We start from the raw sequence: 24,019 nt of genomic DNA on the forward strand, positions 1-24,019 counted from the left end.
GGAGATGTTTTCTTCATCAAAACCTTGTCTATGAAGTCACCTCTGCAACTTCAACAAGCCTGTAGTAGAATTGTGAAATACCCTGTACATAAAATTTTATACATATGTGTGTTGTGCCATACTGCTCAGTGGAACATTCTCTCTTCTTTCCTATTCTAGTACCGCTCCCGAGTGAGCTGTTGCACGAAACACTAAATTCGTATTGACAATGTTAAAATTTCTTCTGGTCTTGTGAACGTACATTTTCCGTGGTCACCATGTATCGTCCTTCCAATTTTATTCGCCTTCCTTGTATTTACCGACGTTTCCTTCAGTTTTTATTTGCTAGTCTTCGAGGGCAAGCTGAGCAGAAACCTCGTTTGAAGTCACTAGAGATCTAGTTTCCGGTACTGCATGTTAGTTGAATGCAGTAGGTCTCAAACATGAAGGCGATGAACCTCTGCGGCTCTCGTAATGGGCAAACAATTTGTCGAAAGGGAAAGCAGATGTGGGATTATTCGATATACAAGAAGAAAACTAAAGAACCTGTAGTTACATATCGTGCAAGAGTTTTAATGCAATTCGCGATATCGCTACAGAAACCATGCGCCATGTGACAGATATAAGAAAGTCACCTTTAGGAACTGACTTTCTGTGATCATCCTATCACAGCAGAAGTAGTCTTCTGACATCAATCAACACTCGATTCCATTACTCTCTCAACTATAGCTATTCATGGATGTGCTGGTAGGAACAATCGGTCTGGTATCAGTGAGTGTGGCGACAGGCGACTCTCGGTTCGAGTTCTTGCAAACCATGTTTGCTCTTTTTTTCCACTCCTCCATATGACAGCATTACAGAAAACATTTGAAGAAAAATCTACAAGCTCGAGTTACGAAAAGCGATATTAATTATCAAAAATGTGGAAGTCCAAACCTCGTCAAACTTCTGTCCAGTGACACCTCAATCGACAGACATGTAGATGGCATGTAGGATGACAAATCCGGAAAGTTTATTGATGTAGATGAGAACATTTCAGTGGGTGTAGAAGATATCTGAAATTGAAGAATGGCCGATGAGACTAGCAAACAGTGAGAAATAAACTGATGTAGAGCATCGTAGATTAATAAGCTTCCCTTGCATCATTTGTGCGATGTATGACGTAACATGTTCCTCCGATAAGTGGTCGAAATATGGCTGAATGCGACCATTTACAGATGAGTTATTACAGTAAAAGCAATACTTAAGTTAGATACAAGTTGATGCTCAACATTACAAGAAAGCAGGATTATGCAATACTTGATAAAGGCCATAAAAATTTATCGAATGAAATTAAATTTGTAACAAAAACGTAAAACAAAGGAAGCAAGAATGGCATTATAACTAACCGAGGAGTTAAACAAGGTTGGCTACTTTCTACAATTTTATTCAGTTTGTATATAAACGACATGATACAAAGTGGAATGAGGAAACGGAAAATAAAAACTAGATGAGGACCATTACATAGAAATAAGAATGTACCGGAGTTTTTTAATTAAAGAACTCCACAACGCGTTGCAAGTAGCGTATGCCGCCGAAACTTGGTAGATATTCTAATATGTTAATGCGGAACCGATTTACTCCGGAAAAAAATAGCTCCAATTTTGGGCACCAGGTAGAAATCTTGCGCTGTGAATAAATGAAAGACATATAGAAATGTTTGCAAACGTAATGAATTAGGAACGGGTCGTGGACAGAGAAGGTCAAACAAGTGAGAAAGTCATAATGTTGAGTTTACTATTAATCGTCGCCTAAAGAGGTTGTTCTATACGAGCACCGGAGACGACGACGGGATTCTACACCCGTAAAATGACATGATCAACAGTTTTTCGGAGCACTTCTCTGAACAGCAGTTTCCTGTATATTGTTCTTCAGATCATGTAGGTACGGAACTTGTCCGAGGTAAACGCATTCTCTTAGATATCCTCAGAGTTAAAAGTCACATGGATTCAGATCAGGTGATTCTTGCAGGTCATGCATCTGGAAGACCTCTGGAGATGACACGTTCGTGGGCGAACTACATACGGTGTTGTCCTGTCCTGTACGAGAACAGTGGTTTCCACACAGTTGCGCAGTTCCAGAGCAGGGATCACACCCTGTGTAAGAAGTCTCGATAACGCGCATACGTCACGGTACACCTAACAGGCCTTCGCTTCGAATACCCGAGCGCGCTTCCCAGACAGACCCAGATTTCCATCTGTCGCCGTCTTGTCTACATTCTATACCCGTACACATACTGTGAATCCTGTGAGGGGAGAGACGTACGATTAAAGCTGCGGCCTTATTTTTAGGCATGAAATACCATATTGTAGTACCTGTGTTGTTTCTATGTAGGCATACTGTGCAACGTCCATCAGATACGCATGCATGGATGCAGTGTAAGTAGGCTGTTTAGGTTTTTTATTGGTAACGCCACCTCTGTATGAAAATCACTGGCTGTGCTGTGTGCAGTCTGTGGCTGCTTTGCATTGTTGTAATACTCGCCATTGTAGTGTTAGGCAGCTGGCTGTGAACAGCGCGTAGCGTTGCGCAGTTGGAGGTGAGCCGCCAGCAGTGGTGGATGTGGGGAGAGAGATGGCGGAGTTTTGAAATTTGTCATGAACTGCTACATATATTATGACTATTGAGGTAAATACATTGGTTGTTCTCTATCAAAATCGTTCATTTGCTAACTATGCCTATCAGTAGTTAGTGCCTTCAGTAGTTTGAATCTTTTATTTAGCTGGCAGTAGTGGCGCTCGCTGTATTGCAGTAGCTTGAGTAGCGAAGATTTTTGTGAGGTAAGTGATTTGTGAAAGGTATAGTTTAATGTTAGTCAGGGCCCATTCTTTTGTAGGGATTATTGAAAGTCAGATTGCGTTGCGCTAACAAAATATTGTGTGTCAGTTTAAGGAGAGTCGTGTATAATTGTTAAAAGGGGACGTTTCATATGTCGACCCTTAGCCGAGGATACCTCACTGGAATCTTCTGATTTTTTTCTTGTAGTTTGTGTAATTAGTGTAGCTATTGTTTATTGCTAGCGCGTAATTGTAGAGAGAATCCCCTTTATAGTTGCAGCCTTTCATTGTTGTACAGTAAAACAGTTGTGGCATGCATGTAGATTTGCACCAAGTATTTCGCAGCTGCAATTAACTAGATATTATTTTCAGTGCTATGTTAGTGTGTTCTCTTATTTTTGCTCTTCAAATTGTGCTTTTCTGTGTTGTCGTGTGAAATATTGTGACAATAATGGCGTGTGAAAAACGTAATACTAGGCTCCAAAGTAAACTGAGAAATGACAGTGAAAACGAAAGTAGTGTGTTAGCGCCACCGAGTAATGAATTAACTAATGATCAAAGTAGTAATTTGGTAACTGTGAGCCGGCCGAAGTAGCCGTGCGGTTAAAGGCGCTGCAGTCTGGAACCGCAAAGACCGCTACGGTCGCAGGTTCGAATCCTGCCTCGGGCATGGATGTTTGTGATGTCCTTAGGTTAGTTAGGTTTAACTAGTTCTAAGTTCTAGGGGACTAATGACCTCAGCAGTTGAGTCCCATAGTGCTCAGAGCCATTTGAACCATTTTTTGGTAACTGTGCATAGGGAAATGGAGCGGGCTGCAAACAATGGCGTAGACAGTGAAACAATTAGTGAAGAGGGAAGCATTATCGATCGATCGGTCGGCAACAGCTCGCCTCAGGAATCGGGAATGACAGAACACAATATTGCAACTACTGTAGACTCAGGTTTTGGGTTCTCACCGTTTTCTCAAATGAGTCAAGACACATTTTCCGCTTGTCAAAATGTGAATGTTGCCGGTGCAAATTCACTGCCGAAAAGCACTGAGGAACATGTTTCAGACACCAGTGCATTGTTATTACACTTAATGCAACAAACAGGACAAAAGCTTGAAAAGTTAGACACAATGGAACAAAATCAGAGACAAACACAGCAAAAGCTTCAAAAGTTAGACACCACACTTGAACAAACACGTGAAGATTTAACTAGTGAGTTGCATAACATTGAATCGAAATGTCAAAAAGTCCGTAATGGCGTAAAAACACAAATTTGTGAGCATTTTCAACCCATTTTTTCGCGGCATGAAAATGCATTTCAGAATCACGAAGCAGCCATAAAAGAACTGCAAACCATTGTTCATGAAAATCACGACACCTTGCAAGCTAAAATTGACTCAGTTGCATCTACCGATTCCGTTACGCAACTTGCAAAAACTCAGGAAAACTTAAAGGACACAGTAGATACTCTGAAACTTGGTTCAGAAAAACACACTGAGGAAATAAGTACACTAACGGAGAAAGTAGCCGAACTTTCAGATCAGTTCACTAACTTATCTACAAAGGTAGATGATGATCTGAATGACACAAAACCGGTAGTCTATAATGACACAGAAGAGTGCGAACAAATTAGGAAATTCAAACAAAATCAGAATCAAATTAATACGCAACACCAAAGAGAAATCCGTGAAGTACAAGATCAGCTGACACAGGTAATACAAGAATTACGTATTTCAGAGGACACTCGCGCTCCAACACGGGAAGAGGGACATAGAAATACGGAACAGCCACAAAGTAATAACACAGGACACTTCGGAAATTATGAAAGAAATTGGCAAGGTGAACTGAATTTTGAAATGGAACCGCCGACACGACGTAACAATGACCGACATGCGACTCGCCGACATGATGATTTTGACTATAAGCTGTTCATTACTACACGTAAATTCAAAACATTTAAGAATTCTTCCAACTACATTCATCCACAAGCGTGGCTCCATCAATTCTCTCATTGTTTTCCTCCCAACTGGTCATTGGAGCACAGGTTAGAATTTATGTGTGGCTATTTAGAGAATGAACCAGCTGAAAGAATGCGATCGGTCATTCACGATTGTCACAGTGAAGGAGAATTTTACCATGCCTTCCTCTCAGCATATTGGTCTCAAGCTACACAAGACCGAGTAAAACATAGCATCATAATGGTGAAACATTTCGAACAATCTGAATTTTCCAGTCTAGTGAAATATTTTGAAGACATGTTGCACAAGAATCAGTACCTGTCAAACCCACACAGCCCCTCAGAACTCATCCGCATTTGCTTAATAAAATTACCTGAACATTTACGACATATTATTTTGGCAGGACGTTGCAAAGACGACATTGAAGCTTTTCAGGGGCTCTTACAAGAACTGGAAATTGAAACTGACAAGCGTGGAACGCGAAAACAGGAGCACAACAATTACAGGTCACATCCGTCACATTTCCGCGATGAAAGAAATAATAACTGGACACGACAAGGCTATTCTCACAACATAAATCGTGACCAAAACAGACGCCACCCGTATAACAACCGTTGGCAGAGTAGTAATAATTACAGGGAAAGATCACCTCTCTGCGGTAATGACTATCACAGAGACAATCAGAGAAACAGACAATATGGTAACCAAAACAATTATTGTTACGAGAGACAGAATAACTTTAGACGCAACGGTCCAGCGCGCAGTTATGATTCAAAGAGAAATTCTCCACCACTTAACCGACAAGAAAGAAACCACAGGAATTGCCGACATGACGACAGACGATATGATCGTAACGACAGACCTGAATTGCATCAGAACTGGCGGGATTTAAACAGGGCAGGGCCCTCTCGACAAGGTGAATTTGTAGAAGTTAGGTCCCCAAACCCCAATAACGACGCGCGCCAACAAAGAGACAATAGGCAATGACTCATACCGCTGGCAGCCACAAAACGTACGTATGAAACTAACGACACAGCTGCCGTAGCTAGTAATTTCGTAAAAATGGAAGACATTAGGGACATCTTACTCCAAGAACACGACGTAAAACATAACAACATTGCATATCCTGTGATTCACATTACAGTAAATGACGTAAAATTTACGGCAGTACTTGACTCTGGCAGTCTCATTTCAGTAATTAGTGAAACAGCCTTTAGCAAATGCAACAAATCGAACGATTGCCCCACACTTCCGTTACGTAAGATTAAATTACAAGGAGCAATCTTTGGAAAAAGTGTAGATGTACGCCAACAAACCAACTTAGAATTCTTTTGTCAAAGCCACAGCTTCTCTATGAACTTTCTTATTGTTCCATTATTGTCGAAGGAAATTATACTGGGAGTAGACTTTTTGAATGAATACAAAGCAATCTTAAGCTTTCACGATGCTGAAATAAGTTTAGAAAAAGAAGGTAAGTCAGTAGCTTTGAAATTTGAAGATTGGCTCTCAAACCATGACGAAGAAATTAATCGGCTTTACCTCCTGTTAGACAACAGCTCGGAATTTTCGACAGAACTTGACACTAACAATCACTCTGCAAGTACTGACAGGGGTGATATCGATGGCGCATTTGATACTAATGAGTTAATTCAGAATAAAATTCAAACAATTGAGAAGTGTAATGACAATGATAGGCAAGACCTTTTTGAGATTTTACAAGCACATTCCACAGTTTTTACTCACAAAACAGGAACAATCAAGGGATTTCAATATCAATTTCGTGTTCGTGAGCATACTAAATTTTGTGTTAGACCATACGTAATTCCGGCGCATTATAGGGACCGTGTTAGAACAGAAGTACAATCTATGCTTGACGAGGGTATTATTGAGCCTGCAGTAAGCTCATTCAACAATCCATTACATGTTGTTGAGAAGAAAAATGGATCGATCAGGCTTGTCTTAGATTCGAGACAAATCAATACTATCATCATTCCTGAAACAGACAGGCCGCAAACGTTGGAAGAACTTCTTCAAAATTTTAATGGTGTAAAAGTGTTGTCTTCCATTGATCTCAGATCCAGCTTTTATCAGATCGAACTTCATCCAGAATGTAGAAAATACACAGCTTTCCTTTGTTTCGGCGTTTGTTATCAGTTTCGGAAACTTCCTTTTGGTTTGAACATTTCTTCGGCAGCATTTATTCGCGGGCTAAATTCCATATTACCTAAGTTCTTAAAACATCACATCACCTTATATGTGGACGATATTCTGATAGCAGAAGCCTCATGGGAACAACATAATCGCATCCTCAACAGTTTGTTACGTATTTTTGCAGAATCTGGAATTACAGTTAACTTGGAAAAGTCTGAATTCGGTAGGTCAAAGGTGAGGTTTTTGGGACATATTATTTCTTCTGAAGGCATTCAGCCGGATCCTGAAAAGTTAGAAGCAATCAGAGCCATTCCAGTTCCATCCACAAAAAAAAAAAACAAGTCCGCAGTTTTCTAGGTCTCGTAAATTTTTACCGACGTTTTCTGAATACGCAAATTCTTGTTACACCAAAACTTTGTTCTCTCACTGGAAAAAATACTATTTGGAACTGGGACGAACAAGCACAGTTGGAATTCAATTCTTTGAAAGAATCGCTACTTAACGCGCCAATACTAGCTCATCCAGATCTGTCACAAGATTTCTGCCTTAGCACGGATTCTTCTAAAGTCGGTCTTGGTGCCCATTTATTTCAAGAAGTCACAGAAAATGACACTACTGTTCAGAAAACCATTGCTTTTGCTAGCCGAGTGCTAACAAAATCTGAAAAAAATTATTCCGTTACTGAATTAGAAGCTTTAGCTATCGTTTGGGCATTTAACAAATTCCGTTTCTTTCTTTCTGGTAAGCACGTAAAAGTTTACAGTGATCATCGTGCATTACAATTTCTTACGTCTTCAAAATTAAATCATGACAGGTTAAAACGTTGGGCATTGTTTCTGCAAGAATTCCACTTCACAATAGTCTACATTCCCGGCAAGGAGAACATTGTTGCGGACGCACTGTCACGCGCACTGGCTGGGCTTGAGAAAAGTAACACAGAAGGCCACCTCGAGAAAAATTTCAGTATTCTTTACATTCAGAAAGTCGCCTTTGAAAACTTCATCACCACATCTTTAAAGGACATTGCTCATGAACAAGATAAAGATCCGATTTGGAAAGACATCAAAAGCAAATGGCATGAAAAGACACACACACAGATTTGGCATTATTATCTGGTTACAAACAACACACTGTTCAAACGCTGCACTGTTGATGACAAGCTAGGGGTACTTTGCATTTCAGACGATTTTGTTAATAAGCTCATTTGGTACATTCATTTCAGCTACGCACATTTTTGCCCACGAAAATGTTATCATATTCTTCGAACGACTTGTTATTTTAACAATATGGAAAAGAAAATTCGAAGAGTCTTGTCTATTTGTAAACTTTGTCAATAGGCGAAACCATCTACTATCTCACATCGTGCTCCGTTGTTTCCTATCATTCCTTCTAAATTAAAAGAATTTGCTGCAGTTGATCTATTGGGACCCCTTGTCAGAACATCGAATGGATTTTCGTACGTTCTAGTCGCTGTTGAACTTACTTCCAAATTTGTTTCTTTCACTCCGTTACGTAAAACCACTGGACGGTCTGTATCCAACGCCTTTGTTAAAAATTTTTTACGTGAAGTTGGACACGTTAGTAAAGTCAATTCAGATAACGGACCGCAATTCAGATCTGCTGTTTGGTCACGCATGCTTTGGAATAATAAAATCAAACCTGTTTTTATTTCATTGTACTCACCACATTGTAACCCGTCTGAACGGATTATGAAAGAAATCAATAAGCTTTGCAGACTTTATTGTCACAGGAAGCATCAGCATTGGGACAGATATTTACACTTATTTCAAAACGTGCTGAATGAAATGCCTCACGACTCCACTGCTTTACCACCTACTCTTGTACTGAAGAATGAAGAACCACCGAACAGAATCAGAGAGCTTGTACCTTTCCCGAATACACGTAAACTTCGACACAAAGACATAATTGATTTAGCTATTAAAAATATAAAATCTGCAGCAGACAAAAGGAGAAAACTACACGGTAAAGCAAATGCAAAGAAATTATATATTGGTCAGAAAGTTCTCATTAAAGCTCATTCATTGTCACATAAGAAGAAACACTTGAGTCACAAATTCTTTCTAGTTTACAATGGACCTTATAGAATCCGACGTATACCACATGATAATTGCGTTGAAGTTGAAACTCTGCGTACTAGGAAGAGTAAAGGTTTATGTGGTGTCACTGCCAGACACCACACTTGCTAGGTGGTAGCTTAAATCGGCCGCAGTCCATTAGTACATGTCGGACCCGCGTGTCGCCACTGTGTGATCGCAGACCGAGCGCCACCACACGGCAGGTCTCGAGAGACGTACGAGAACTCGCCCCAGTTGTACGACGACGTTGCTAGCGACTATACGGACGAAGCCTTTGCTCTCATTTGCCGAGAGACAGAATAGCCTTCAGCTAAGTTAATGGCTACGACTTAGCAAGGCACCATTAGCCTTAGATAGCTTGTATCTAAAGAGTCTCACTTGTATCGCCACAATCTCCAGATGTCTCATCAAGAACGATGTATACAAGGATAAATAAAAGTTAAGTATTCGAGGAGCTGCATACTTTTCTTATTAGAATTCACTACTTATCCTGTTCCAGAATTCACGCCCGTCTGCGTTAGATAGCGTGCATTTCGGCCTCCTCTATCTACAAGGTGTTGGCACATTCACCAACACATCATTGGCGACGAGGGAACAGTGTTCTTTCTGATTGCTTACATTTCCTTGTGTCATGGCTTCGCCAGATGTACTGTCCGAATTTTATCGCTTGCAGAATCAGCAGACGCAGGCGTTATTGGATGCCCTTGGACAGCTCGTCCAGGGTCAACGTGTGCTGCACTCCGATGCGGCCGCCGCCGCTTCATCGCTACCGCAGCCACAACACGCGGTTGCGCCTCCGTTTCGTAGCTTTGACGCAGCCCACGAGACCTGGCCGGAATGGTCCCGACAATTTGGCTTCCATCTAGCCGCCTACAGAATTCAAGGTAATGAGCGGCAGCCGTTTTTGCTTTCTTGTGTCGGTGTGTCCACCTACCATGTGACAGTGAAATTGTTTCCCCGACGCGACGTAGCAACTCTGTCCTACGAAGAAATTTTGTCAGCTTTGGATGCCTATTTCAAAGAAACAGTTAATGTAGTTGCAAAAAGGTATACGTTCTTTCGTACAAAACGTACGGCCAGTCAGACTAATAGGAAGTGGGTTGCAACATTGCAAGGTCTTACTAGGGATTGTGATTTTGCATGTGAATGTGAACTTCCGTATGCAGATACTATGGTGCGTGATGCAATAGCACAGAACGTTTCTGATGTTCGCATACGGGAACAGATTTTGAAACTAGTTAATCCCTCCCTTCAACAAGTGATAGACATATTGGATAGGCAAGACACACTTGACTTTGCTCAGGAATCATTTGAAACTTCGCCAGCAGTGTGTCGCATTGCCCAGCCCGCCGGGCGCGCAGCACGGGACGCTAAACGGCCCTCGCGCACGTCTGCGCAGCTGCAGCCTAGCTCTCAGACACGTGTGCCGTGTAAGCATGCCAATGCAGTGCTCAAATCATGTCCGAGGTGTGCAACTAGACATTCGCGTGACAATTGCCCGTCACGCCAAGCTATTTGCTTTTACTGTCATAAGAAAGGACATGTTCAAAGTGTTCAAAGTGCCAGACAAAGCTAAGATCAGACAATCACAACGATTCCAGGCCCTTTGCTTCACGCTGGAATCGCACCAAGGACAATCAGGCTCGTGGACCTTCGCCCATGGACATTCATGTCGTTAATTCCACCCCGTCCAGTGCCACTTTATCTAACAGTGACTGTGTTCGTCCCACAAAACGTGTGCGTCGACGTCGACGAAACTCCCGTAAAGTCGCAAGTGCTTCTGTACCTATATCAGTTCAAATTGCACGTGAAAGTCGCTCTTGTCGTCAGCAGGACAATAAACTTTTTGTAGACTTAGACTTTGGAGGCAAAGTGATACCATTCCAGCTCGATACCGGAGCTGCAGTTTCACTGCTCAATCAAAACACGTACAAACAACTGGGCAAACCTCCGTTGCGTGCCGCAAATGTTCAGCTCAAAAGTTATTTAGGACGGCACATACCTGTGTTAGGACAGTGCAGCCTTCTTGCCACATACAAGGGACAAACAAAACTTGTGTCATTTTACGTTCTTCGTTCTTCTACGGCAGTGAACTTGTTTGGTTTAGATTTATTTCAGTTGTTTAACTTGTCTGTCGTAAATCAGGTCCTATCAGTGAACCAGACTGTGCCTTCCGCCAGTGTTTCTCGTCTTTGTGAGGAATTTGCAGACATTTTTGCACCGGGCCTTGGTTGCACTAAGAACTATGCAGCACATTTGGAACTAAAAGTCAACGTGCAACCGAAATTTTTCAGAGCGCGCAATGTTCCCCACGCATTGCGTGATGAGGTCGAAAAGAACATTACACGGTTTAGAATCTCAAGGTGTAATTGAACGTGTGCAGGTTTCTCTCTGGGCCTCACCTTTAGTAATTTTGCCAAAACCTTCCGGAACATTGAGACTTTGCATGGACTTCAAGGCAACTGTGAATCCACAACTTGTGACTGCAACTTTTTCTTTGCCCCGCCCGGAAGATCTTTTTGACAAACTGTGCCCGGGAAAATATTTTTCAAAGTTGGACCTCGCAGATGCGTACTTGCAAATACCTGTGGACGAAGAATCCCAGCGCGTCTTGGTGGTTAACACGCATCTTGGTTTGTACCGCTTCAAAAGACTGCCATTCGGGTGTGCACCCGCCCCTGCATTGTTTCAGCTATATTTACAAACTGTTTGTGCGTCGGTCCCTACTGCTGCGAACTATCTGGATGATATTGTGATCTCCGGCAAGACCGATGACGAACATTTGGCAAACCTGCGAACGTTATTTCAGGTATTGCAACAAAATGGTCTTCGCTTGAGGAAGGACAAATGTGTGTTTTTTGCTCGTGACTTACAGTATCTTGGACATGTAATTCATGCCCAAGGCATACATCCGAGTCCAGAGCACCTCCGTGCCATACAGGACTTGCCTTCGCCACAAAATGTGAAACAGCTACAGAGTGTGTTGGGAAAAATTAACTACTATGCCAGGTTTGTGCCGCGCGCTTCTTCCATTTCAGCTCCGCTTCATTGCTTACACCGTAAAGGTGTTCCGTTCGTCTGGACGACGGAATGCGAATGCGCCTTTCGACAGTTGAAATCGGCGTTGCTTTCGAATACTTGCCTTACGCCTCATCCCCAGGTGTTACCGACGCTGCCTTCCATTTTGCCTCATGGCGACGTGCCGCCGCCTGTTCTCCCGCCGGCGCCGCCCACAGTGGACGCGTCGCTGCAACCGCCTGGCGCCTCCCTGGGTCACGCGCCCCCGATTGCTTCCCGTGACCCGCTGTCCTCCGCCATGGAACTCTTGCCCGCTCCGGACCAGCTGTCGTCTTCGCCCGTCGGGTGCCCCGACCACATGGAGGTCGACCCTTCGGCCCCTCCTGTCTCTCTACGGGCATGTACACCGCATGTTGACGTGCACCCTGGACTAGGTTTTCAGGCGTTTCCTAGCTCCCCTCGGACCGAATGGCCGGGTGCGGGTGGCACAGCCTCGCCTGTTGTTAGGCTCCCCACCTCATCGCATACGTCAACATGGGGTCCTCCCCACGGCGGGCGGAAGCCTTATAACACGACCGTTCCCCGATTTGCGGGGGAGGAATGTGGTGTCACTGCCAGACACCACACTTGCTAGGTGGTAGCTTAAATCGGCCGCGGTCCATTAGTACATGTCGGACCCGTGTGTCGCCACTGTGTGATCGCAGACCGAGCGCCACCACACGGCAGGTCTCGAGAGACGTATGAGAACTCGCCCCAGTTGTACGACGACGTTGCTAGCGACTATACGGATGAAGCCTTTGCTCTCATTTGCTGAGAGACAGAATAGCCTTCAGCTAAGTTAATGGCTACGACTTAGCAAGGCGCCATTAGCCTTAGATAGCTTGTATCTAAAGAGTCTCACTTGTATCGCCACAATCTCCAGATGTCTCATCAAGAACGATGTATACAAGGATAAATAAAAGTTAAGTATTCGAGGAGCTGCATACTTTTCTTATTAGAATTCACTACTTATCCTGTTCCAGAATTCACGCCCGTCTGCGTTAGATAGCGTGCATTTCGGCCTCCTCTATCTACAAGGTGTTGGCACATTCACCAACACATCAGTTTACACCACATTTCACATGTAGAAAAGTTTATTGAAAGATAATCTGCTTTTTAACTTTGTCATTGCCATAAAACTTTTCACTTCACATTTCTAGTATGCATTGTCAGACTTAGAAACTGTTACCATGCAACAATGTTTGAAGTTAAATATCCAATCAAGAACCAAGAGAACTTATTTAAACAGAAATTACGAATGCATTGTTATTGTGACCAAACGACACAGTGTTATTGTGTGTGTACATTCTTGCTTGTTTGTTGCACGATTACGTAACGACTATAAGGCTCACATACTTAGAACATTTACCAGTACTGCTAATGAGATTTTAATGCAACATTTTGGTTTACTTGAAAAAACATTCTGGATTTAAAGTACTTTCTGTGAAATACCAGATGACACAGTGGTTAGTTTATGTGACAGCTACACGATTTTATCACGACGCTACTAATGAGTGACAATTTACAATGTAGCTTTTGCAGTGTTTCTGTTTTATATCTGCACAGTTTTTCTGCATTATTCTGGAAAGTAAAACATGTTTTAGTAGCAACTTTTGTGGTATAGCTACAATGAGACAGGCTTTCCCGTAGCACAACAATACGTTACAGTACAGTACTTTCTTCATCACAACAATAAGCGTAATAACTAAGATATCTATACGCAAAGCATTTCACTTTCGTTTATGATGAGGTAAGTACATTGACTCCAGCAGAACTTTGCTTACAGAGGACGATAACTACGACACTTCCACTGAATTATCTTACAGCAAGACGCACATTTAGCGCTACAGGACACGCATTTGAGAGATTAATTTTGTACTTAAGCCATTTATTTTTCAAGATTTATGAATTGCAAAGAAGGTTTTCCGTGATACATTTCATTCCATTGCTGTAATCTGTAACACCTGAGGGTATAATTACATTAATCCTCAGGGGGGTACACGCTTACTTTGTGTACCATGTGTTTGGCAAGCACAAGGAGCCCTAGCCCATATGGTATTTGCTTATACAACTTTACACATCGGTACCATATTTCTCTGACACACAAATTACACAGCTATCTGATCATTTAACTGAGAGATAAACATTTTTTTTTTACTACATCAGTGACACATGTTTACGTAATTTCACAGTTGGGTAACTTCACATTTATGAAATTTTATTTTGTCTGTACTTTGTGAACTGTTCATATTTTTTCGGAACCATTGTGATACTATGAGAGCTTTGTATGATGTATTTGGTAAGGGAGCATGATTTTAAAGTACGTTTCAGGTAGATGACACTATTGAAATGAGCAGAGAATTTTTTAGGTTTTGACATTATTGCAGAAAGCTACGACGTTTTTGAGATTTGACTGAGGTGTTATGATGTTATTATTACAACGACGATGTGTATTATGCTGTTGAGGAATGTTTATTATGATATGTATTAATTATGATGAAATACTGAAGAAGTGTCGACGAATATGTATATGTGTAATAAGGTAATGAATAATGAATAGTGGTTAGGGACTCTGACTTGTGAAAAAGGATGTTGGAAACCAAGAATCGTACTTTAAGAATTATGAAATGTGTGTAAATGCGTGAATGTATCACAATGCCGGCGAAAATTTTTGGACACTGTTATATTCATAAGATTTTGTTTCTACACATTGGTAACGCAAATTCTCGACCTGTGAATTTTTTTATATGAGACTGTGACTGTAGCGGAAACTGTTGTCGTAAATATTTCGGTAAGAAAGTTAAGTGACCACTTGCACGTAATGCGTCATGGGCACCCAGCTGGGCGACAGCCGCCCGAAAAAAAAGCCATTAGCGTGTGCCGTTCAGCGGCACAGGTAGAAAAAAAAAGGAGGCCATTATCCTTGCTATTGACGTTCCTTTGTAGAAAGCATCGCAAAAACGACACGGTCGAACTTGAAAACATATGATTATACTGTGGAGCTCTTAATTTATGATATTTACTAAAATGCCTAATGAAACGATGAGAAACATTTCACGGCTATTGTCGTGCTAGTTGAGAGAAATGCCATATGGCTTGCTTTATGTATTTATTAACTCATTTTGTTTAATATCTAGTTTCTAGCTGCACTTCAGCGTTGGTTAAAATAAAATTTTATAGATGTACTAATACAAATATTTTCTGTCTACAGACCGAGTAAATAATAGTTTTTTTCAAAAAATGGGGGATCACAAAAAGACATTTACCTTCACAGGAACTGCATACATAATTTTCTTTTCAACTACTTGGTAATTTTTTTGGTAGAGTAAGTTATCGTGATGCATCACTCTAGTGTTAAGATGTGACATAGGTATTAGACATGGCCATTTTTAGTGTAATATTTTTTTCTGCTTGAGGTCTAGGTTTAAATTTTATTTGCTGCTGCTGTTTTCCAGGCATAGTGCTACTAAATTTCACTTTACATTACTCTGTTAAGCCAGTTTTACTACTGATTTATTTTTTTGTCTCCTGCTCATTGCGTTATATTAGTTGTAATATTGCTGCTTGCTTTGCGTATTTAAATTTTTTGTCACTGATGTTTGTGTTAATTGTTTTGTGCTGCTGCATTGCCTCGTCCCTTAGTTTAGCATCTGAGCTCAGTAGATTTTAGTTAGCTTAAGAGGGGGTAGCCTATAAGAGAATGAGTTGCGATGAATTTGAAGAAATGCACTGAGAGGCTATACGAGAAAAGTACAGAAAACCGGTATAGATAGGACTTTTGGAAATAATGAAGAACGAAGGGAGATCTCCGAGAAGTAAAGAAAGTTTTGTTTGCAAAATACTGCAGTAAAACAAACCCTGTCCTTTCCTTGTACTATTCCGCTATATGTTTGTGTACCCTTGGGTATTTATGTTTTTCCTGTATTTATGTGTTTATCTGATAAGACTTATGTTGTAGAATTTTTGTAATACTAAGCTACATTCACTATGATGAGGAATACTGTTATCTTCAAATATAATTGGCATTAATAATATGTTATTTACCTTGTAAATATGCTTAGACATTATTTATTCTGTTTTGTTTTAATGCTCATGTGTGAAGTTGATGTTTCAAAATTTATTCTGATCTTTTATGTATCTACTTATCTCATAATTCCTGTAACATTGATGTATATGTTTATTTCTATTCTGTTGTAAAGCCTGTACTACAAATGTTATCTGTATTATTATGTTCTTTAATGATGTATTTTGTACCTTTGTAATTGTATTCTTATGTTATAAAATTGTAATTGACACCAGTTCATCATATTATTAACTTGTAAGTTACATTTCACTGCACACGTTTCTGTTGGTCATAGTATATGGACAATATGCGAGAAGTAGGGACTGTTAGTGTTTGCACGTGTGTTAATAATTCAGCAAGGGACTGGATAACAGCATTGCTGGTTCTAAGGACAATTCCAAAAACTTTGTGAGTGCACAAGTGGTGGTTATGGACTTGGTATATTATCCGCAAGACTCTTCAATGGTGATTGTGCACCTGCACAGTCACAACAGATGGCTGCTGGCCATCTCTACAAGGACTACTGTGGGTCTGCATCTTTGATGACCCACCAATACCACAATCTCTACCAGGACTACAGTGGGTCTGCGCCTCTGGTGGCCCACCAATACCGTAATCTCTACCAGGACTACAGTGGGTCTACTCTGTGATGACCTACCAACCAATACTCTTCAAAATTTCGAATGACTCTGCTGTGGGTTTGCTCTGTTGTGGCCCATTACCTGTCTGCATGTCGAGTCAGCACTGTCTTTCCGTTGGAAGGACAAGACTACTTCTTCAAGACTGCATGGAAATCCACTACGTCTGTGTGCATTGTCTTTTACTGCTCAGACTTTGAGAAAAACACGGCAATTTTAGTGTGATCAACGATCAGGACTGTCTTTATGGACTGTGAGAAAATTTTAGCTTTTGACCAACATTGTATCAATAAGTGTGTGCATTTGATTTCTTTGTTATTGTAATTGTGAAAAAAAAATTTTAACAAATATGTATTGGCCAGTGCCCCAAAAAAATTTGTAAATTTTTTTGTGGGTAGCATGGGTGCTATGTAAGTAGGCTGTTTAGGTTTTTTTATTGGTAACGCCACCTCTGTATGAAAATCACTGGCTGTGCTGTGTGCAGTCTGTGGCTGCTTTGCATTGTTGTAATACTCGCCATTGTAGTGTTAGGCAGCTGGCTGTGAACAGCGCGTAGCGTTGCGCAGTTGGAGGTGAGCCGCCAGCAGTTGTGGATGTGGGGAGAGAGATGGCGGAGTTTTGAAATTTGTCATGAACTGCTACATATATTATGACTATTGAGGTAAATACATTGGTTGTTCTCTATCAAAATCTTTCATTTGCTAACTATGCCTATCAGTAGTTAGTGCCTTCAGTAGTTTGAATCTTTTATTTAGCTGGCAGTAGTGGCGCTCGCTGTATTGCAGTAGCTTGAGTAGCGAAGATTTTTGTGAGGTAAGTGATTTGTGAAAGGTATAGTTTAATGTTAGTCAGGGCCCATTCTTTTGTAGGGATTATTGAAAGTCAGATTGCGTTGCGCTAACAAAATATTGTGTGTCAGTTTAAGGACAGTCGTGTATAATTGTTAAAAGGGGACGTTTCAGCAGGTCTGAAGGACTTTGCAGAGTCCATCGAAGCAACACAGACCCTGAAATATGGTAGAAGTGTTCACAACAACACTGGACACAAAAGTAGTCAGACTTCCCGGTTCTTCTAACAGCATCACGGACGCACCGAGGACAACGAACTTTGCTAGATTGCATCCGTCATCGTTATATGGGACCAGCACCTCACCCCTTCGCAAGCCGTCCATACTGCCCTGACCTATGTCGATACAGAGAATTCGTGACTGTTGCTCTAGTCGTTACATTCTCAAGGTCTCTCACGCATTGCAGACATCTGGTCGCGGGTTGGACAGGGATTGCAGACAAGCTGGCATGAAGCCAGTCTTCATGTGCTATGATTGAGTGGAAGCAGCAAGTAGTGACGCACCTACTTCTGTCATCTCAATTCATCTCGACTTGATTTTCTTCCAGTTTTTCCAGTTTAGATCCTTTGCTGCTGTTGGAGCTGATAACTATCTGTGCTACGTTTTTGACCTAGAAGTTTAATCATACATTCCTCCTAGTGCACTGTACACACACACAATAAGTAATATTTTGACATTTGCGATCGTTACTTGTTCTTCTGTTGTAACAGTTAGTTGTGTAGTTATTTTGCACTGTATGATAATGTCACAATAATAACTGCTTTTTGGTTGTTAGCCCTACATCGGGGCGACTCTAGTAGGCACTTAGGGGAATGAATTACAGAAATGTATAGTACTCAGACAGTCAAACACATGTCGAACAAAATCTAGATAATGGAAGGAAAACCCCGGTACGTAACGCTTGATGATCGGCAGCTGAAGGGCGGAGGAACGTAACACCTGGTAGTAGGTAAAAAGTACATACAAATTCAAATATTGTTACTAAAATATCTGCGAAAATGCACGCTGCACAATACCGGCAGAGCACACCTGGGCACAACATACGAGCCATCGGTGTTGGGCAGGCATTGAGAGCAACCTCCTGTCAGTCACAGACTAAGACTACGCATCATTTGCAGCTTGCACAATAGTACTAGTGCTGTAGCTAGATCACAGTCAATCAAAATGCCAGTGCACATGAAGCTGATCGGACACACACTGTCTAATCACAAATGCCGCGATATCCCTATTTAAAGCGTATTTGTTCACTAGATACGTCTAGAGAGGAATCCGCCGTCATAAAATGAGGGGGTGGGGGTGGAGCATTGTCTTGTCAGTAGAGAATGGGTGAGACAGGAGACCTCTGTTACGTGGAACTTGGGCTAGTCATTTTATGTTATGCTTCTAAAGCTGGACGAGGTGACTGTTGATGGTACTATTATGAAGTGGAAACGAGAGGGGACAACCACAGCTAAACCAAAGGCAAGCAGGCCTCATGTTTGACGGTCAGCGACCGTCGGGTATTGCAGAGGTGGTCGTAAAAAATCACGTAAAATCAGTGGCAGAAATCACTCCTGAGTTCCAAAAGGCTACGAGCACTCCATCTACCACAATGCTTCTGCGTAGAAATTTAAAAAGTAGAGTAGAGTGCTCGAGAAGATCTTCACACGGCCACGGAAATCTGTAGTCAGTGCTATGCAAACGTGAGGTGGTGTGAAGAACGATGGCACTGGATAGTGAATGAGTGGAAACAGGTGATATGGAGAGATGAATCACGCTACATCCTGCGCCAGTCCGATGGAAGCATTTGGATTTTGCGAATGTGTGGTGAATGTTATCTGCCATTATGTGTATTGCCGACAGAGAAGTACAGAGGAGTTTCGGTAACGGGATGGAGGCGTTCTCGTCGGTAAGGTGTGGTTTCCTTATTGCGCTTATGACAACGTTAAGTGCTGAAGAATATGAACACTTCTTACAGTATTGTGTATCGCGTGCACGAGAGAAATAGTTCGAAGACGATGATTATTTTTATCGGCATCACAATCCATCCTGTCAAAAAGTAGGATCTGTGTCCCAAAGTTTGTGCACAATAATGATCCTCAGATGAACTGGCCTGCAAGAGTCCCGACCTGAACACATGTGGAGCGAATTATAAAATCGATTTCACTCGAAACACCAACGTCCAACATCTTTACCTTCACTGATTTCGACACTTCAGGAATTATGAACTGGAATATCTCCACAGACACTGAAACACACCGTTAAAAGTGTCCCCATCGGAGTTGAAGCCGTCGTGGAGGCGAAGGGCTCACATACCATACTAATTTATACTAATAGATGTGTTAATACTTTCTATCAGACATTGTATGATCTCATTAATTATGTGCCGCTTCTACTCAGAGACCGAGTCATATCGAACTCATTCTAGAGCAGAGCTATATGTACAGGTCAGTGGGTAGTAAACCAAAGTTATCCTCAATACAGAGATTTGTTTGAGCACCGGAGAGCTTTACTACATAGGGTCATTCTGTAAGTTGCGTGACGTTGCTTTTATTCGTCCTTTGAAACTACTTACGTGACCAATTACTGGAGAACGTACAATTTGACGTTGAACATCGAACCATGGTACTTCTTGACTTTCTCATAGTAAAAAAATAATTTCCGGAGGTGGAAAAAGTGACAAGTGGCACAAAAAATCCTTGGATCGGCAGAAGTTAGAATTCTGAGCATTGGCAATTTGACATTAACCCGCTTGGCCACTGAGCATTCATTGAAATAAACGCAACGAACAGTGGTTGCGTATTAGTGACATAGTGTTGTAGTGAGAGGCCTGGTACCAATAATAACTATTTTTATAAACATCGCTAAATGCTACACATAATCTGTAGATAACCTAAATCCAGAACATGAGTAAATATAGCTATATGTCAGACGACGTAAAAGCTGTGTAGGAAGTTATGTATGTCTACGTTGTCCCAGTAGAAAATTTGAAGAGCCACACTTTTTCCCAAAACTAAATGGAAGAGGCTGAAGGAACAAAATTTGCTCCTTTCACTGTAATAGTGACTGCAGGTCACACCTGTGCAGAAAACCTGCAGAACAGTACGTGTGGTTCTCGGATAACACTCAGGTTACTGGTAACATGTTGCTCAAACGGACCTCAAGAAAACAGTATTGTGCAAAAGGAGAAATCCATTAAATAATAACAATAGTAGTAATATTAATGAAGTTACACATTCCATAAAAAATTTTGATGGAGTGAAAGGAGTCGTCTGTTACTAAATCGGACACCAAAAGTTTTGAAAGTAGTGTAGTTCACAAATATCTACACTTAATTAATTTCTAATGAATTGTTTGAAACGTGTTTCTAATGGGAATATACTGTTGATACTATGACGAAATGAAATGACAGAACTAGCATTTCTGTACAGTATGATCCATCGTGAATACAGGATATTACCCTCACTACAAATTTCTTGCAACGAAATGTAGGTTACTACAGAATACAATTCTACAGGACAGCAGTGGTAGTAAAAACAGCAGGATGCCAGTTTCTGTCCACAACTTGTAATGACACAAAATACAAAAATGAGTAAATGGAGTAGTTTGTCTCCAAGACTTGAGAAAGCACAAAATAAAGTGACTTAACAGAATCATTTCACGATTTCTCAAACGTGTTTACTTAATTATTTATTTATTTTTCCCAAAAGTAAATTCTGCTCAGTGTCTAGGCAGACAATATTGTCGCTACTGTGAGAATTAAGGCTGCTGTTGTTATTAACAGAGAGAGAATTTTCATGGTACCAGTTTCATTACACATGTTACTTACAATTTCTTCTGTCGATTCCGTATATTGGCACACATCTGCTAAAAGTGCTAGTACTGCTTGTTGTGTATTAAATGCGTCTTTTACTTACATGATGGACATTAGACTGAACCTTCCGGGTATTCATTAATGAATCTCTCCATTCAGAAAGTTGTTCGCTTCCTATATTTATGACCTACGTATGAAACCTATTTTGTTCTTTTCATTAACTATAGCGGGAATTATGTAGCGGTTACATAATGAACCTGACGTAGAGTTTCTAACAAAATTCTGCTATTCCCTCAGTCACAAAAAATTTAAAAAGAAGTTAATAAAAACCAAGTTCACCTGCTATAATTATTTTTACTTGTAAAAATTTGCTAATGGAGTATGTAAATTGTGTTACAGGTCTACCAGTCCATTGAAACGGAAAATGTCAGACCTGAGGTAAGGCGTTTACGACACCAACAATTGCGGACGAATTGTACTAGTAACGATTATCACACAAGGACCAGAATGTATCCCGTCGACTCACCCTGATGACGGCCATTTCTGCAGGAGGTGCCTGGAGAACTAGTGCCCTCCGATGCGCACGCCGTAATATATAAGGTCCTTGGAGGACATCGTTCCCCACTCACCGGCAGGCCGCCAAAGGCCGCGCTAGTCGTCTCAATGAGCTGTGCCCGCAACTTGTTTGAAATTGCTCAAGGTAATGCCCCATTATTAGCCGGCTGTTCACTTTTTTACAGTACTACTGCCATGAATCAGATAATCCCGCCACGCGTCAGATGCGCGGATAATGGAAGCTTTCTGCTTTCAAATGTTAAATCAAAGAGCAAAATTATCATGATAATGGAGTTGGAGAATAGCGACAACGAATATTTCTTCTCAAGTAACAGAAAGCACAGTAATTTCCAAAATAGAATGCGAGCGTACAATCTCTGTCACTGATGGGTACCATCTGCCAGTTTATGGTTCCAGAAATGACCAACGAGGCATCTGAATTTCGCATCTGAGCAGTCGTCCTGTCCTGCCGGTGCTTGAAGAAAGAGAAATCGATTAATATTGTCGAATGATTTCTGCGTTTTATAAAATTAAGAAAAGGCACTGCTACTTACTTTCTCTGTAGTAATCAGTTACAATGGTTTATTGTAGGACTTTGAGTTCAACTGGTGATCTTGGCACACCAGTACACATGTAAGTTTTAAGATAATAAGACAAATTCAAGCTTGGGGTAAAGCACAAAATTATAATTACAAAATTATTAATAATGGATAGCCACCTGTGAATATTCCGCAGTTGTTCAGCAGTTCTCCACCGAAGAATGTGGGAAAATTCTTTTAAAAATGAACGGCAATATTAACAAACACCAATAACGTGCACAGATCGTTGTCTTCCATACGCAAAGACGACAAGCACAGCAGATGAGCCCTCGAAAATCGAATATCGACAAAGGTAATAAACTTATTCTACAATTATTTCACACCTCGGTTTTTGGTGGGCAGGCAGGCTACGGTCGAAAGAGGCGCCGTGTGCAGATGGTCTGGCGTGCTCACCGCTTTGCTGCTAAGACCGTAGTAGTAGCCCTGTGTGTTCGTAGGTTTGTGTTGCTCTACCCTGCCCTCCCCCCCCCCCCCCCAGCCCCTCCCCACCACCATATCCCCTTTGATGGAACTACCCGAAGAGGCATTTAGTTATGCTGCAGACGTATATTCCTGTATGATAGCGTGCAATCGCGACCTCATTATGACTCATAAGGCAAAAGAGCTTGCTTTAGACAACTACATAATTTTGAAACAGCTAAAATTTTCAAAGTAAACTTAAAGAACTACCACCTTCTGTGATGATGGTCAGTCTCAGAGTGAAAAAATTATATTTCTGTATAACATCCCGTGCTTTATTGGTTCAAATTTACATATGTGAGTTAGCATCTAAAAATCAGAAATCCTTACTATACTTTGTTAGCGATGCAATTACAATGAATTGTTAGAATACCATCGACTCGTTTCGGATCCAGTCTGCTTCGTATCTCCGAGATGAGGTTTCCTGCCGCACTGAAATTTATTTCACTGTATGGATTTGAGGCTGGTACACAAAACACTCTTTCGCAAAAATAGCTAACTTGGGATTAAGACTTAGTTACGTTTCCACCACACAAGTGAGTCACGTCATCGCCACCCATTTGCATTAAATACAGCACAACCTCATCGGCAGATTCAGCATCGAGTGGCCCACAGCCCAGCAGCTTAAAAAACAATCACTTCATTGCTGTGATTGGGGAGAGCGACTGACATTCTCTAGACGGACTTACCATAAACGCGGAAAAAGCGGGTTAACATCTTAGGGCGGGGTAAATGAAAGAATTTTAACACACAGATTTAAAATAGCTTCAGGATGTAAGAGCACTATATCAGCCTATGTCACACAAGGAAGAAGAAAATGTGAATCTTATAAATTTTAGAAGAGCCTGTAAAGTGTCCTTGATGCCATAAATAAGAAAGACTATTTTTCACACGACGATATATAAATGCTAGAACGCGAAAACAGCCCAGTAAAGACCTAATCGGAATAAACGGAGAATCTGCAGTTAATCAGAACGGAAAAATTTCAAGAAAACTTGTAAACTTAAATTCACTACG

General features: G+C 41.2%; 1 protein-coding gene across 1 annotated transcript in view; it reads right to left on the minus strand.

Annotated features, from left to right (window-relative positions):
- The window catches only part of LOC126203102 (flexible cuticle protein 12-like), a 46,735-nt gene extending 24,764 nt beyond the window's left edge, over positions 1 to 21,971 (minus strand). The window contains exon 1 of the mRNA XM_049937345.1: positions 21,916 to 21,971. Within this exon, the coding sequence (XP_049793302.1) occupies positions 21,916 to 21,930 (15 nt within the window). The 5' untranslated portion in view covers positions 21,931 to 21,971. The remainder of the gene's footprint in view (positions 1 to 21,915) is intronic.
- Positions 21,972 to 24,019: the final 2,048 nt, after the last annotated feature.

This window comes from Schistocerca nitens, chromosome 9 (assembly GCF_023898315.1).
Source record: "Schistocerca nitens isolate TAMUIC-IGC-003100 chromosome 9, iqSchNite1.1, whole genome shotgun sequence".
Taxonomy (NCBI): domain Eukaryota; kingdom Metazoa; phylum Arthropoda; class Insecta; order Orthoptera; family Acrididae; genus Schistocerca; species Schistocerca nitens.